Source organism: Rana temporaria, chromosome 4 (assembly GCF_905171775.1).
Source record: "Rana temporaria chromosome 4, aRanTem1.1, whole genome shotgun sequence".
NCBI lineage: Eukaryota > Metazoa > Chordata > Amphibia > Anura > Ranidae > Rana > Rana temporaria.
In genome coordinates, this window is record NC_053492.1 from 11,591,013 (window position 1) to 11,608,665 (window position 17,653).

A 17,653-nucleotide genomic window follows, 5' to 3' on the forward strand; every position below is an offset into this window, starting at 1 on the left:
TCCCAAAAAGCCAGATATGTAGAGGAAAATAGGAAAGACATCTAGTGCTCTCCGTATATTAAGAACATTTAATAACATAAGAAGAATGTAGATACACTTACAAAGGTGGCACTGTGCCTTAGTACATAGAAAAACAGCGTATCAGCATGTAGTAAAAATCCATGAGTGTCGGCATGTAAGACACGGGTGACGTCACGCAGTATCACGTCGTTTCCGTTGGTTACTGATTACCAATATTATTGGTCCTGACCATTACACTATATCAGGGCTCGACAAATCCCGGGCGCCAGGTCGCCATGGCGACTAGAAATGGGGCCCTGGCGACTTGGCTTGGAAGGGGGGGCAAAAAAAAAAATATTTTTTTTTTTTTTGAGCTGGGGCCATCTGGTGGTGAGCCGTTGGTATTACAAGTTATTACCACCAGATGTGAGCTGGCGCCATCTGGTGGTGGCCGTTGGTATTACAAGTTAAGCATTACAAGTTAAACAGCAATTCTAATGTCATTTTTCTCTAATTAGAACCCCCAAACATTATATATATTTTTTATCCTAACACCCTAGAGAATAAAATGGCAAACGTTGCAATACTTTCTGTCATGCCGTATTTGCGCAGCGGTCTTACAAGCGCACTTTTTTGGTGAAAAAATTACACTTTTTATAATTAAAAAATAAGACAATAGTAAAGTTATCCCCATTTTTTTTTTTTAATATTATGAAAGATAATGTTACGCCGAGTAAATTCATACCCAACATGTCACGCTTCAAAATTGCGTCCGCTCTTGGAATGCAGACAAACTTTTACCCTTTAAAATCTTCATAGGCGACGTTTAAAAAAAATCTACAGGTTGCATGTTTTGAGTTACAGAGGAGGTCTAGGGCTAGAATTATTGCTCTCGCTCTACCAATCGCGGCGATACCTCACGTGTGTGGTTTGAACACCGTTTACATATGGGGGCGCTGGTCACGTATGTGTTCGCTTTCTGCGCGCAAGCTCGTCGGGACGGGGCGCGTTTTCTGGCTCCTAACTTTTTTACCTGGCTCCTAGATTCCAAGCAAATTTGTCAACCCCTGCACTATATTATTTATATGGCACGTTACATAGCCTTAAGCCCTGCACTTTATACTCTATGTTGTATGTAGTGCTAACCCCCTGAGGGCGTAGGAAATAGATGGGACTCCCTTACTTGTTCAGAGGCTGCCAATCCTGGTACCAAGGTAGTGTCCTCCAGCAAATGTCTTTAAGTCCAGGTTCTATCAAGCCCTCATCCAAGCATATGCTGAGGCCTGACAGCAACAGCTCTTGAGTAACACAGGCTGACTCCCAGGACAGAGGACCAGGACTGAAAAGCCCTCCCAGACATTTATATTCTCTCCAGCTACCTTTTGGGATCCCCCTTCCAAGGATTGGCTGCAGTGAGATAAATATTCATAACCCAGTGGCCGACCCTCCTACTCTATTTCTGGAAGCTCCCGACCCCTGCACTATATATTCTGTGTTGTACATTACATAATTCTGATACTATATAGTCTTAGTTGCTGTAGCCTATACAATATGTTGTACATTACATATTCCTTACTTCTGCTCTCTACCTTCTACCCACTGCTATATATAAATAATTATAATATGTATTCTCTTTTGTTACATTCATTTCCTACATTCATTTCATACCATCTAGACATTTTATATCTGATGATTTTATTGGAGCACAGATTTTTACATGTTGATAATAAAGTGATAACATCCTCAAACTTTGGAACCTTAAACAGAAAGTGATAATGAGGGAGGAGTCAATAACCCAATGATGGAGGTCTTCAGGATCCGTCCAGTCTTCATCTTGGCCCCGCTGTTATTCATCATTAAATCATGGACTAAATAAGGAAGTGCAGGACTTCTTGTGTTGGGGAGATGGCAATGAGTGATAGGAGGGGTGGGTGTCAGGTCACCCGTAGTCAGGTGACAAGTGCACCCCGTTGGGGTCTGGGATGCACCTAAGGATAGTGAAGTTTTGCCACAACCAGATATACTTTGCTAGACTTTGCTTTACTTTGCTGGACTTTGCTTTACTTTGCTGGACTTTGTTTTACTTTGCTGGACTTTGCTTTACCTCTCTGAGTCAGCCACCACTACACTGTTTATTGTGCTGGCCACCGGTTACTTGAGGCAGAGCTAGCAATAAGATATTTTGCCCGTACTTGAGAGTGACCCAGATCACAGATATAATTGCTGTGTGCAACCGCTAATCGGTATACACGAGCTAAAAGCCAACTAAAAACATTGTCTATTCCTCATGTTTACCATGTCCAAAAGTTCACCCCACGCAGAGGGGGCTCCTGTTACAAGGTCCGCTAAGGACAAGGACAAAGACAAAGGTAGCCAGGTAGCAGCAACTAAGCTGGATCGCTTTTTCCACCCCCCAAAGTCCAATACTCACTCCCCAGCTAAGGGGGGAGCAGCATCGGCTGCAGTGCATCCTAAGGGTACACTAGCCCCGTCAGTAGATAGGCGGAGTTTGGGGTCAGCATCAGCAGTACCCCCTAAGACACCCAACGTAGCTAACTCTACTGGTCCTAAAAGTCAATCTAACAAGGGCCCTGGCGGGGGGAGAAATGAGACTGTGGCAATATCGGCTGAAGAGACCACTTCAGGATCTACCGTAAATACTGATCCGGAGCTATCTCAGGAGCCCACATTAAAAGATGCTAAGTTACATAAAACAACCATGGCAGGTGGAGCAACAGGAAGTGAGGGCGAACCTACATTGAAAGACCTGTATGCCATAAACGCATGCAAGGACTCAATCACTGGCCTAGAGACTCAGTTGAAAGGCATTAAGGAGGACTTATGTTCAATGGGGGACAAATTGAGTAAGACCATGGAAAGAACCACCATTCTAGAGGAAAGATTAAGCACAGTCGAGGATGATTTATTCCCGCTTAGGCAAGAAATCTCAGGGTTAAAGAAACAAATGGACATGCAGGGGGCCAAGATCGATGACTTGGAAAATAGAAGTCGTAGAAATAATGTTCGAATTATCTGCATACCGGAGAGGAGCGAGGGAGCTAACCCCATTGAATTTCTCGAGTGCTGGTTCAGGGAGACTTTCGGGGCCACAACTTTTTCACCCTTTTTTGGCATCGAACGTGCCCATCGGGTCCCCTTTAAACCACGCCTGCCAAGTGAGCGCCCCAGACCATTGCTTTTTAAAATGTTCAACTATACCGACAAAGTGACTCTGCTCCGAAAGGCCAGAGAAAAAGGGGAGATTTTATACAATGGGGTTAAAGTCTCACTGTATCAGGACTTCTCCCCCGATTTGCAGAGACGAAGAGCTGAATTTATTTCAATCAAGCGAACTCTTCAAAAACATAATCTTCCGTATGCTCTGCTTTATCCAGCCCGCCTGCGAGTCTCTGCCCTGGGGGGAACTTTCTTTTTTGACTCACCGGCAAGCACAGCGAAATGGTTCGAGGACAATAAGAAAGACATCTGAAAGACTTATGAACCCAGGGACCCCTTGCTTTTTTTTTTTTTTTTTTTTTGTTCTGTTTTCCTTTTTTTTTTTTTTTGAGCCTCTTCTTTTTTCTTAGGCTCGGTTATTTATTGCACTTTTTAACATATTCACGAATTTAGCAAATACTGTAACACGGTAATGTGCCAAATACTGGCTAGTTAAATCACAGGGAATCCCTTCCCTTACACAATAAATAAGCACTAAAACTGCACAAAATGGGAAGAAGAGAAAGTAAGAGGCACTGAATGGTAGCTAAAGGGTGAGGTGGGGTGGGGGGGGTGGAGGGTTGTATGGTTGTGATTCGTATAGGGAGGTATGATTGGTTCATTAAGGGTGAGTAGTATGGAGGTCACAGGTAGAGTCCCCAGGGGAGGCCTAGGAGGGCCAAGGGCGGGAGGGTTGAGTAGAATGGGTAGGGATATGAGGAGGGATCTATCGGGGGGAGAGGGGGGAAGGGCGGGGGAGGATTGGATGGGTCACACACCACCACTAAATATTTGATGACACTATTAATATTTGTAATTTTTCTATTTAGATCGTTTTTTTTTTACTATTTTTCTTTTTTTAGGGTATGGCGAAGCGGGCAAATATTTATTGTGGCTTTTCCCTTTTTTTTTTAAAAGGAAAAGAAAAAGGGACAAGGGGGGAACAAAGGAGGGAAAGAAAGGAAAGAAGTAAAGAAGAGCACCTTGGGGAGTTTTTCTTATATAACCAGTATCTTATTCTTAGATGTCTATTTTTCCCGTGGTGTCTCCCGTGGTGTTCCCCCTCAGCATATAGAACTTTGATTGTTGCTCAGGTTTTGGACCTTCTTTTTTCCCTTTTACTGCCGGGACTCCTCGTTTTTTTTTTTGGTGTTCCCAGACACAAATCGGGCAAAGGTTAAAGGTTCATATATTTTATGATTGTACCATTTTTTTTTGGATCTCTCTTGATACAAGACAAGAGAGAATAATAGGGTGGCTAATGTCAAATTCAACCACAGGATATGGTAGATAAAACGTTCTGTATAAAATCTTTGAACGTGCGTGGAATGAGGGACTCTATTAAGAGAACGACTATCCTAGATATGCTGGGGGCGAGAGGAGCAGGCCTGCTCTGCCTGCAGGAGACGCACTTAACCGCAAAAACAGCCGCACAGTTGTGCGGTCCCAAATTCCAGTCCACTTACCACTCTTACCACTCATCCTATTCTAGGGGAGTGAGTATACTGGTGGGGAGAGGATTGGTATTCTCCTGTAGAGAGAGCAGGATAGACGATCAGGGAAGGTTTATATTTTTATTCTGCTCAATTGAAAATAAATTATTTGTGATAGCCAGTGTTTATATCCCCCCCCCCCCCATTTAAATTCGAAGTTCTACACAAATTGATTGAGTTTACATTGGATAAACCAGGGATACCGATACTTATTATAGGAGATTTTAATGAAGCCTTAGATAGGACCCAGGACAGGTTCCCGCCGGGAAACAGACCTAAAATAAAAGGAGAGGATCGATTAGCTCAATTTCTGGATGAAGTTGGATTATGCGATATTTGGCGTACGCGCTATCCGCAGGAACGCCAATATTCCTGTTTTTCGAAGACTCACCACACTTTATCCAGAATAGACATGGCGTTGGGTAACGACGAGGCAGTAACACTAGTAACAAATATAGAATATGGCCCAAGAGGAATCTCCGATCACTCACCGATCGAGTTGACAATAAAAGCTAGGGGTAAATGGTACCCCAATGAATGGAAAATTAGCCCTCACTGGCTCGAGCTAATGAGTGAACACAGTATGGTGATGTCTGCTCTCAAAGAATTTCTACAGATAAATGTGGGAACTGCATCAGTGGGGGTGGTATGGGACACCCTAAAAGCTCACCTCCGAGGTCTCCTGATTCAAAAGATAGCAGGGATTAAGAGGAAGAACAGGGAGGGAGAGAGCGAGATAAGGAAGCAGTTGTTACAGGCAGAGAAGAGATACTTTGAAGCCCCAACCTCGCACAGTTTAAAAGAGTGGTTAGAAAAACAACAGATATATAAAATGACTACATTAAAAAGAACAGAGGGAAAACGAATATTCCAGAGACAGAACCAGTTTGGAGATGGAGAGCGAGTGGGGCGCTTATTATCTCTGCTTATTAGAACTAATTCCCCCCCCTCCACCGTTACAGCAGTCAAGTTAGCAAGCGGGGAAACTTCCACCGATAAAACTGTGATATTAAACACCTTTAGAGAATTCTACGTATCCCTTTATAGCTCCAAGAGGAGAGAGGGGACCGAAGGACCGGGAAATTTTCTCCTGGGAATGTCCGTTCTGACCCTGTCGGAGGAAGATAACATTGATATGGAGGCGCCAATTACTCTAGGTGAACTAAAACAGGCAGTGGCGGGGATGTCAACTCAAAAGTCACCTGGCCCAGACGGGTTGCCCTTAGAGATCTATAAAAGATATGGGGATATTCTGTTACCAGAACTCCTCAAGACATTAAATTGGGCATTGATTCATGGAACACTCCCCACCTCTATGATAGAAGCCACCATTATTGTCTTACATAAGGAGGGGAAGGATCCAACTGAGGCCTCATCGTATCGTCCCATCTCACTCCTATGTACTGACGCCAAGATCTTGGCTAAAGTATTAGCAACTCGTCTAAACCGGAATATCCAAGCGCTCATACATCCTGACCAATCTGGCTTCATCCCTAATAGGTCAACCAGTATTAATATCAGGAGACTGTTCCTGAATATGCAAATTCCAACAGAGGGGGTGGGTTCCAGAGCTGTTTTAGCCCTGGATGCCGCCAAGGCTTTTGACAGTCTGGAATGGGACTACCTATGGAAGGTCCTAGAGAAATTCGGGTTTGGCCCCAGGTTTATTAGTTGGGTGAAGCTGTTATATAACCAGCCAAGAGCAAAAATTAAAATCAACAACGAATTTTCCGAAACCTTCCAACTAGAGAGAGGAACTCGACAAGGCTGTCCCCTTTCTCCCCTTCTGTTCGCGCTGGCGATGGAACCATTGGCCATCAAAATCAGAAAATCAGAAGATATACAGGGGTTCCGTAGACTAACCATAGAGGATAAGATCGCACTGTTTGCGGACGATGTCCTGTTTTTTCTGGGAGACACCGAAACCTCATTAAAAAATGTGATCAAAACGGTGGGCGAGTTTGGGCTATGTTCTGGGCTGGTCATTAATTGGGAAAAGTCAGCACTACTGCCAATTGATCCCCTCTGTGTCCAGATACCCCACGGAATTCCTCAGTTAAAAGTAGTAGCTATGATGAAATACCTCGGGATATGGATCACGAGGGACATCAATAGCTTTGTCTCAAATAACTTAATTCCCCTCTTGTCCAAATGGGAACATAAAAGAGACATCTGGTGTAGACTACCACTATCCATAGCGGGGCGATGTAATTTAATAAAGATGCTATGGCTGCCCCAGCTACTCTATATCCTCCATAACTCCCCAGTCTGGATAGACCAAAAATGGTTCAAAAGGATAGAATCCATTTTTAGAGATTTAATTTGGAAGAAGGGACAAGCCAGGATTTGTCTCCAGACCATGCAGTTACCAGCTAAAGAGGGGGGAATGGCAGTTCCTCACCCGAAAACACACTTCCTAGCTTCGCAGTTACAACATCTTGCGAATTGCGGATTGGAGGGAGACGGGAATCCCGGTACATTGATGCTAATAGGGGCACCACATAGGACAATAATGGAGGCACTCGAGGCTGGTTCGTTTATTCATAAATGTCCAACTATAAAACTTATCCTTAAAGTATGGCAAACAACAAAAACACTGATGGGCTATAAGGGAATAACAACGTTTGCCCCTCTCTGGTGCAACCAAAACTTAAGGGAATTAAAAGATATTGAGAGATGCAAGGAATGGGAGAGACAAGGGATAAACCGCTTAAACCAATTGTATGATGGAGAACATATGAAATCCTTTGCAGACTTGCGACAGGAATTCAATATAGCAAATAAAACATTTTACAGATACCTCCAGATCCGGCACGGCATCCAAGCCCAGTTTGGGTCACAACCCATTGTATGGTCCTCGGCTCCTACCCTCCTGAAAATAACCTCTTCAAAAACAACTAAAGGCCTGATCTCCGAATTGTATTCCAGAATAGGAGCTAAAATAATAAGTAGGGCAGGCCCCATTAAGAGCAGGATAGGGTGGGAGAGAGACTTAGGGCAAATGTCCACGAAACAGTGGAGCGCGATCTTGAGGAGGGGGGTATTGGTCTCGATCTCTCCATCTCAGAAAGTATCACACTTGTTCCTCTTGCATAGAGTATACTATACCCCCAGGAGAATGTTCAATCTCGGGTGGAGAAGTACTGACGAATGTCCAAGGTGCAGAGCGACAGGCAGCCTCATCCACATGATGTGGAAATGCCCTAAGCTATTCAGATACTGGGAGGAGGTGATAGACATAATAAATAAAACTTTTAAAACGAATTTGGAAGCTGAGTCCAAGGCATGCCTATTAAAAAAACGGTCCAAGGTGTGATGGGAGGGCGGATGGGTGGGTGAGGGTTGGAGGGGCGGTGGGGGGGATGGTGGACATAAGGGAAGACAATTTGGAATTTAAGAGGCTTTTTTCACTTAATTATAATGATACAGAGATAGGGGGAGGGGAAAATGTATGCTTGTGTATGTACTATGTTAAGTCTATGCAACTTGGTGTACTACTTTTTGTACTTTACATATGCAAACAACAATAAAAAATGTTATAATAAAAAATAAAAAAAAGGATAGTGAACCCTATGGCCGACCGCTGCTATCAGGGACGAAGCGTGAACCTAAGATCACCCGGGGCGCGGAGTCTAAGACCCAGTTTTGTATTCACCAGAGCCTTTGATGGTAAGGATGGTCTTCGCCGCAACTGGGTCCAGGTCGCGTCCCCGAGATTCCCTAGGTCACACTCCGCAGGGAGAAAGGAGAAGCAGCCAGCAGGACAAACAGTGGTAATGGGCAGGCCGAGGTCAGGGTAACAGGCAGACAAGGATAACTGTGGGACAGGCACATGGTCAGGGGCACAGGCAGGCAAGGATAACCGTGGGACAGGCAAATGGTCATGGGCACAGGCAAACAGCAGAAGTCAGGAACAAGCCAAAACGGTACACGGAAAGATGATCGTAGCACTCTGCAAACAGGAACTAGCAAACTACACTGCAGACAGGAACTAAGCAAAGGAACACTGTTGAACAGCACTGCAGACCTGTAGAGCAACGGTTAATATAGACTTCCTGGAATTGGCCTGGGTGGGACCATACAGGAAGAGGAAGTGATAAAAATGGGAAGTAGAACAGGGTCAGGCCTTTAATGAACACATGGAGATCAGGTAAGCAGGCAGACTTTGTTGCATATCCATGACAGTGGGGACACGCGTCCTATAATCCCCTCATCACCGTCACTCCTATAAAAGACAGTTCTCGTTGTTTCCTCACTCTCTAACTAAGGTCCATGAATAAAGAAATGAACTGGTAGGAGATTCAGTTTAGTTACCTTGAGGGGGGAATTGTAAGATCCTCAGAGACACAGCTGCCTGATGTGGGCGGAGTCCTGGTTTAGGGGAACCAATCTGTTCATGTCTAGTAATAATATTTTTATTTCTATTTTAGTAGATGGACGGGAGATCAGGAAAACCTCAGAGGATCGTCTCACTTTGTCTCCAGACTGTGAAGTAGAAGATGAGGACATCACACAGTATAGTCCAGGAGAAAACCCGACTACCTCAAATGTCCATCCGGCACCACACAGTGTAGATGGACCATCGTATTCCTCTTATCCTGAGGAACCTCAGACTGTGAGGGACGGTGCCGTCCTTCAAATAGATACAAGCTTTTCCTGTACTGAGTGCGGGAAATGTTTTGTACAAAAATCAGAACTTGTCAAGCATCAGAGATCTCACACAGGGGAGAAGCCATTTTCCTGTCCTGAGTGTGGAAAATGTTTTTCGGTTAAGTCAAATCTTTATCGTCATCAGAGATCGCACAAAGGTGAGAAGCCGTATTTCTGTCCTGAGTTCAGGAAACGTCTTCCTCGGAGGTCTTGCACAGGAGTAAAGCCGTACTCCTGTAATGAGTGCGGGAAATGTTTTTCACATACGTCCAGCCTTTACATACATCAGAGACTGCACAAAGGTGAGAAGCTGTATCCCTGTTCTGAATGTAGTAAATGTTTTGTACAAAAATCAGAGCTGGTCATACATCAGAGATCTCACATGGGGGAAAAGGCGTACTCCTGTAATGAGTGTGGGAAATGTTTTACACATAAATCAAAACTTGTCAGACATCAAAGGACTCACACAAAGGAAAAACCGTATTCCTGTTCTGAGTGCGAGAAATGTTTTTCACAGAAGTCCAATCTTTACAGACATCAAAGATCTCACACGGGAGAAAAGCCGTATTCCTGTCCTGAGTGTGGGAAATGTTTTTCAGAATCGTCCAGTCTTTATAATCATCAAAGACTGCACACGGGGGAGAAACCGTTTTCCTGTTCTGAATGTGGGAAATGTTTTATACGAAAATCAGAACTTGTCAAACATCAGAGATCTCACACAGAGGAGAAGCCATACTTATGTTCTGAATGCGAGAAATGTTTTTCACAGAAGTCTCATCTTTCCAGACATCAGAGGTCTCACACGGGGGAGAAGCCGTATTCCTGTCCTGAGTGTGGGAAATGTTTTTCAGGGAAGTTCAATCTTTACAAACATCAGAGATCGCACACTGGGGAGAAGCCGTATTCCTGTCCTGTGTGTGGGAAATGTTTTTCAGGGAAGTCCAATCTTTACAGACATCAGAAATCTCACACGAGGAAGAAGCCACTTTCCTGTCCTGAGTGAGGGAATTGTTCCTCAGTGAAATCCTGTCTTCCTGTACATCAGGGATCCCACACAACCCTCAAGGTGTATTAGTGCCTTGAGTGTGGGAAATGTCTTCTATATGAATGTTGCTGGACATCACAGCTCTCATGTGGGGAAGAAGCACACCCTGATATACACCTCAGATATACTCCATGGCTGATCTTCATCATGTAAGAAACAGTTCATAAGGAGATCAGAGATCACCAAAGACATGGATGAAATGTTGAACTGTGTTGGTCATTGATAGCAGTAGAAAAATAAAAATGAGGTCTTTACCTTGTATTGGCTGCGTACAGTTTGTGGTATAATCTTTCACAAACACTTATAGGTCCCTTTTTTTTTTAATTAGTTAAAAAAATGTGAGCAGCATTCCCATATAGTGATTTCCTATGACCATTAGCTCCCGCATCAGATAACCCCCTCTGGGAAGCTCTCTCCCGAGGGGGGTTAACTTGCCGGATCAGTCCTGTGTCATACACTCGGTGTCCATAGACGCTGAGTGTATGACTCGGCCCCACCCCTGGTGGCCGCGTCATTGGATTTGATTTACAGCAGTGGGAGCCAATGGCTGCTATCAATCTATCCAATGAAGAGCTGAGAAACCGTGGAGAGTGCGACACAGGATCGTGCCCACGAAAATTTGTGGCTCAGGTAAGTAAAACGTGGGGGCCGGACACTGCAAGGTGTTTTTTCACCTTAATGCATAGGATGCATTAAGGTGAAAAAACATGTAGGTTTACAAACCCCTTTAATGATGGTGGTTATGCAAATGCTGGCATAGAGTTCTCCTGCTAAATCCTAAGGTGTTGGAGACAGCTCCTTAACCATCCTTGTGGGTCACTTCCTACCCAAAATGACTGCTGATGATGCCCCAAAGGCCTTTCTGGTTATGTTTGAAAGAAACGCTGAGATGGAAGGTTGGCCTAAAACCCAGGGGGCAGGAATGGTTACCACCCCCCCTACTTACTGGGGAATCACAGAAGGCCTATTATGATTTGAAAGCTATAGATGCAAGGGATTAAGAAAAAGTCAAGCAGGAAATTCTGGCACAACTAGGTGTTACCTTGGCGGTACGAGCACAGCGTATCAGCAGCTAGTCATTCCTAGTTGAGAGGCCACAAGGATCACAGATGTTTAAGCTTATCTACCTGGTGTGATAGTGGCTGCAACCAGAATCCTTGCCTGGGCCGCAAATAGTGGAGTGTGTAGTCATGGACCTTTACCTGAAGATTTCCACCTATCCACCTATGTAGATGTGGGTGAGCCAAGGGGACCCCAAGTCAGCTTCTAGTCTAGTGGAGCTCATTGATGGGTATGTTGGAACTATTGGGGTTAAAAAAATATATATAAGGCCTGTATATTGTATTTTTTTTTTTATTATTGAACATGAGATTTTCCCTTTAAAGTTGAATTGGAGTTCATGATTGCTCAAGAATGTCTCACAAGAAGACAAATATTGCAAATATTGCCTGCACCATCTTCCCAGGTTACAAATTAAAGGTTTGGACACTTAGCAAAATAAACAAGATAAGGGAACCATGGGCCAGATTTACAGAAAAAGTATGCAGGAGTATCTGCTGATACTCCGGCGTACTTTCAAATTTGCCGCGTCGTATCTTTATTTGTAATTCACAAACAAAGATACGACGGCTTTTGGGTAAGATCCGACATGCGTACGGCTTCGTACGCCTTCGGATCTTAGGATGCAATACTTTGGTGACCGCTAGGTGGAGTTTGCGTCGTTTTCCGCGTCGGGTATGCAAATTGGCTGATTACGGCGATCCACGAAGGTACGCGCGGTCGTCGCATTCTCTTACTTCGTCGCTAGTCGGGTTTTCCCGTCGCAAACATAAGCCTGCTTTTTCATGGCTTACATTTAGAACAGCCATGTTAAAGTATGGCCGTCGTTCCCGCGTCGAATTTCAATTTTTTAACGAAAGTACGTTGCGCACGTCGCCGTTCAAAAAACACGTCGGGTCGCCGTAATTTCGTGTAAAGCACGGCGGGAAATTTCCTAACGGAGCATGCACAGAATGTTCGGCGCGCCTAATTTAAATGGTACACGCCCCATTTGAATTAGGCGGGCTTGCGCCGGACGGCTTTACGCTACGCCGCCGCAAGTTTACAGGCAAGTGCTTTGTAAATCAAGCACTTACGCCGAAAACTTGCGGCGGTGTAACGTAAACGGGATACGTTACGCCGCCGCATTTGTACCTGAATCTGACCCCATGAGCTTACAGACCTAATTGGCATTTCCAGAATAAGCCACGGAACAAGAGGGCTTATTCACAAATGAAGCTATTGTACTATATATTTTAAATAATCATTTTTCTTTCATAATATGTTTATAATGTATCTGTTCTAATATTCAAAAACCCATTAATGCATATATATATATATATATATATATATATATATTCTTATGATAAAGGTTGCAATCATGGTATCCTATTAATGAGAATGTTCATGAATAACTGTTCTGCTTATCGTTAGAATCATGATTTCAGTTTCAAGGAATTTACAACCTCAGCTAATTGTGTGGGGTAGAGTTTCTCACATACATATATTTAAACATTAGACGAGATGTCTAGGGAAATTGACACATGATTGTCAACCATTAGACAATTAACCACTTGCTTACTGGGCACATATACCCCCCTCCTGCCCAGGTGAAATTTCAGCTTTCGGCACTGCGTCGCTTTAACTAACAATTGCGCGGTCGTGCGACGTGGCTCCCAAACAAAATTGACGTCCTTTTTCCCCCACAAATAGAGCTTTCTTTTGGTGGTATTTGATCGCCTGTGCGGTTTTTATTTTTTGCGCTATAAACAAAAAAGTGCGACAATTTTGAAAAAAATACAATATTTTTTACTTGTTGCTATAATAAATATCCCAATTTAAAAAAACAAAAACTATTTTTTTTTCTCAGTTTAGGCCGATACGTATTCTTCTACATATTTTTGGTAAAAAAAAAAAAAAAAAAAAATCGCAATAAGCGACTGGTTTGTGCAAAAGTTATAGCGCCTACAAAATAGGGGACAGAATTATTATTTTTTATTATTTTTTTTTTTTACTAGAAATGGCGGCGATCTGCGATTTTTATTGGGACTGCGATGTTATGGCGGCCCCCTTCGGACACTTTTGACACATTTTTGGCGCCATTCACATTTATACTGCGATCAGTGCTATAAATATGCACTAATTACAGTATAAATGTGACTGGCATTGAAGGGGTTAACACTAGGGGGTGAGGAAGGGGTTAAATGTATTCCCTGCATTGTGTTCTAACTGTAGGTGGAGGGGGGGTGACTGGGGGGTTGACCGATCTGTGTCCCTATGTTCAAGAGACACAGATCGGTCTCCTCTCCAGAGACAGGACGCTGTCTCTGTGTAAAACGGCAATGAAAGATGATCTCATATGTTTACATATGAGATCATCTCTCATTGGCCACACAGATCGCATCGCAAACGGCCACTCTGATTGGCCGTTCGCGGCGATCTGTAATTGGCTGTGTCCAAGGGACACGCCCAACACAGAGTTTCCCCGCTGCGCGCTCTGGAGCGCACGCGGGGAACGCGCAAAGGGGCGGACGTCAATTGACGTCCACTTGGATTTTCGGATCCGCGCTGTAGCCGTCATTTGACTATAGCGCGGATCCCAAGCGGTTAATAGTGTTTTACTAAGCCGAGGTCACAAGGTCATGAAAATAACTTTTGAAGTAATTTCTTATACAACACTGCCTCTAGAGGTTGAAAATAGTAAGAATTCAAGATGGCCGCCAGACTTGGTTGTCATGGTAACATGAAAACACATCGTCATCTTACATCATCCATTACACAGTAATGACACACACACACACTTTTTGAGTGGGATAAAAGTAGCTACTATAGCAGATAGTGAGGTGCTTAATTCTGGAATGCGAGGAGATGCTAGGCTAAAGGAGGATCTCGGAGGAATCTTGGAAGGAGAGAGACTAGGAGATCTTCAAAGGCGGAAAGATGTAGGATTTGGCTAAAGACCAAAGTTATGGACTTTGAAGGCACACGGTAGATATAATAAGAAACTAGATCATTTATTTATTAAAAGCCAGCAGCTACAAATACTGCAGCTGCTGACTTTTAATAAATGGACACTTACCTGTCCAGGGTGCCCGCGATGTCGGCAGGCGAAGCCAAGCAATCGCTAGACTCTTGGCTGCCCCCACCACCATCCTTGGTGAGGGAATCAGGAAGTGAAGCATTGTGGCTTCACTTCCCGGTTCCCTACTGCGCATGCGCGAGTCGTGCGGCGCGATCTCACTGGTACCCGCTGTGTTCTGGGACCTGTGTATTTCCCAGAAGACCGCAGGGGGGGAAGGGAAGGGGCGTGGGAGTCTATGCCCAGAAGTGGGTGCAAATACCTGTATTATACAGGTATCTGCACCCCCCTCCCCCCTGAAAGTTGCGACAATTGTGACACCGGAGGGTTCCGAAAAGCGGAGGTTTACTTTTTGTGTGGACCCCCGCTTTAATACTTTACTGAGCAGAGAAAAGACCCGCCCTTGCTAGGGCCTGGGGAAAATGTGGTGTTTTGCTAGCCCGGGGTAAAAAAAAAAGCATTGAGAATTGTCAGTCCTGTCCAGTATGTCAAATGTCAGCATCAATGCCCCACTTTCAGAGTCCTCTGGTGCCATTGGCAATTATTGAAGTGCCCTTTGAGAGCATTGTCATAGACCTTGTAGGTCATTAATTCTTCCTTATATTTTAACTCCTGAAGTGTCATGATTCTTCCTCTTTTTATTATACAAGTCTTTTTAAATTTTGTTGCATGGTTTTATGATTGTTACTAGGGTTGTCCCGATACCACTTTTTTAAGACCGAGTACAAGTACCGATACTTTTTTTCAAGTACTCGCCGATACCGATTACCAATACTTTTTTTTTATGACATGTGTCAGTATTTTTTTTTATTTTACAATTTAATTATTTCACAATTTTTTTGTTGTTTTTTTACAATGCTTTCTTGGGGGGTGGGGGAATGGATGTGTTAGTGTGTTTTTTATTTTAATATGTATTATTTTTTACAATTAATAAATTTTTATTATTTATTGCCATTTTTTTTCTTAGCCCTGTTGGGGGGGCTTTGGTGAGATATCAGGGGTCATAACAGACCCCTAATATCTCACCTTTGAGACAGAGAAAGGGACTAAGGACACAGATTGCCCAGTCCCTTTCTCAGCTGCACTGGAAATGAATGGACAGGAGACAGAGGCTCCTATCCATTCATAAACTGAAGCATCGTAAACAGTTTACAATGCTCAGTCATATGAATGGACTCTGTTCATTTGGAAAAGGTAGGAGCTGGGTTTAGTGGCTCCTACCGCCGCTCTCCATCCTGACGGAGGTGGCGGAGGAGGACACGGAGGGGGGAAGCAGCCGCACGGAGGGGGGACACAGATCACGGAGGGGGGAAGCAGAGGAACGGAGGGGGGGACACAGATCCCGGAGGGGGGAAGCAGCGGCACGGAGGGGGGAAGCAGCGGCACGGAGGGGGACACAGATCACGGAGGGGGGACACAGATCACTGAGGGGGAGTGCAGAACGGCAGCGGCACGCAGGGGGAGAGCAGAACGGCAGCGGCACGGAGGGGGAGAGCAGAACGGCAGCGGCACGGAGGGGGGACACAGGAGCATGGAGGGAGAGTCGGGTATCGGTAAAGTATCGGAGCATTTTCCCCGAGTACAAGTACTTGGGGAAATGCTTGGTATCGGGACAACCCTAATTGTTACCGTCTACTAGAATAAGAGATCTTTTTCTGTATATGGATATGTTGGTTCTATGAGCGCATCGAGGCCTTTAGGTAAAGACTGCGCTCTTAATAAGCATTTTAATAAATAAATAAATAAATATCTCTTAATTGTGCTTCATCCTTTTTTATCCAGTTCCCTCCCACTATTTTTTTTCCAGGTGCAAAGTATTCGTTCTCTTTTAAATCTATAAGGGGTGAATTATAATCCCTATCTATTTGTTTATGCAACCTATCCCATATTCTAAGTGCGTTACGTGTCAAAACATGTGCTGCAGCATGTTCTATGCCCCACTTTACAGGCAGACTAAGGGGACCCCACCAGGCACTATATTTAGAGGAATTGTTCATTTGTATTGTTGCACTTTAAGCGTAATTAGAATCAGTGCTCCTGAAAAACTGTAAAATTGGCAAATTTTTGTGAAGGAGGGGGGGGGGGGGTGTCCCTGAATGGCAGTTTGGAAATGTGGTCACCCTATATATAAGGGGAAGGGAAAGTATAGAAATTGAGGGGTTAGGGTGGGCTCCATTTTTTTCGGGGTCTTTTTTGATCGTATAACCCCTATGATTGTTTCAATGTTTTGGTGTGTATACTGTTGTCTATGTTTGTGTATAAATGTTTCTGTGCATGTGCTTATGTGCACCTACTTCCAGTGTTTCTATACACTGGTTTGAGTGTGTTTGTCATTGTTCTTGTGTTTGTTTTTGTATCTGTGTTTGTTATTATGCCGCGTACACACGATCGGAATTTTTCCGTTGGAATTTCTGATGAAGCTGACTTCCATCAGTCTTGCATACACACTGTGAATAGGAAGAAAATTACCGCGCTGCTGGTGTAAAAAAAAGGAAAAAGTGTAAAAGCTGCTGGCACTAAACAAGTAGGGCCAGATCCACGAAGCAGTTATGCTGGCGTATCTATTGATACGCCGTGTAACTTCTAGGTTGCTCCGGCGTATCTTTGTCTTGTATCCACAAAACAAGATACGCCTGAAGCTGGGCTAGATCCGACCGGCGTACGTCATAGTACGCCGTGGGATCTAAGGTGCATATTTACGCTGGCCGCTAGGTGGCGCTTCCGTCATTTTCCGCGTCGAGTATGCAAATTAGCTAGATACGCCAATCCACAAACGTACGTCCGGCACATTTTTTTTTTACGTCGTTTCCGTAAGGCTTTTTTTGGCTTAACGTTACCCCTGCTATATGAGGCGTAGCCAATGTTAAGTATTGACGTCGGGCCAGCGTCGAATTTTACGTCGTTTGCGTAAAACGTTTGCGAATAGGGCTTTGCGTAGAATGATGTTCACGTCGAAAGCATTGGCTTGTTGCGGGTTAATTTGGAGCATGCGCACTGGGATACCCCCATGGACGGCGCATGCGCCGTTCAGAAAAAACGTCATTTACGTCGGGTCAAGACGTATTAACATAAAACACGCCCACAACTTAGCCATTTGAATTGCGCGCCCTTACGCCGACACATTTACAGTAC

At 44.2% G+C, this 17,653-nt stretch overlaps 1 protein-coding gene across 1 annotated transcript; it reads left to right on the top strand.

The window, feature by feature from the left end:
- Positions 1 to 5,121: 5,121 nt before the first annotated feature.
- On the top strand, positions 5,122 to 10,278 carry LOC120935518 (zinc finger protein OZF-like; the record flags this gene model as incomplete). Its single annotated transcript, XM_040347568.1, has 3 exons — positions 5,122 to 5,516; positions 5,757 to 5,866; positions 9,353 to 10,278. Coding segments are annotated over exons 1-3 (1,431 nt in total), but the record flags the coding sequence as incomplete, so codon positions are not given.
- Between the last annotated feature and the right edge of the window lie 7,375 nt (positions 10,279 to 17,653).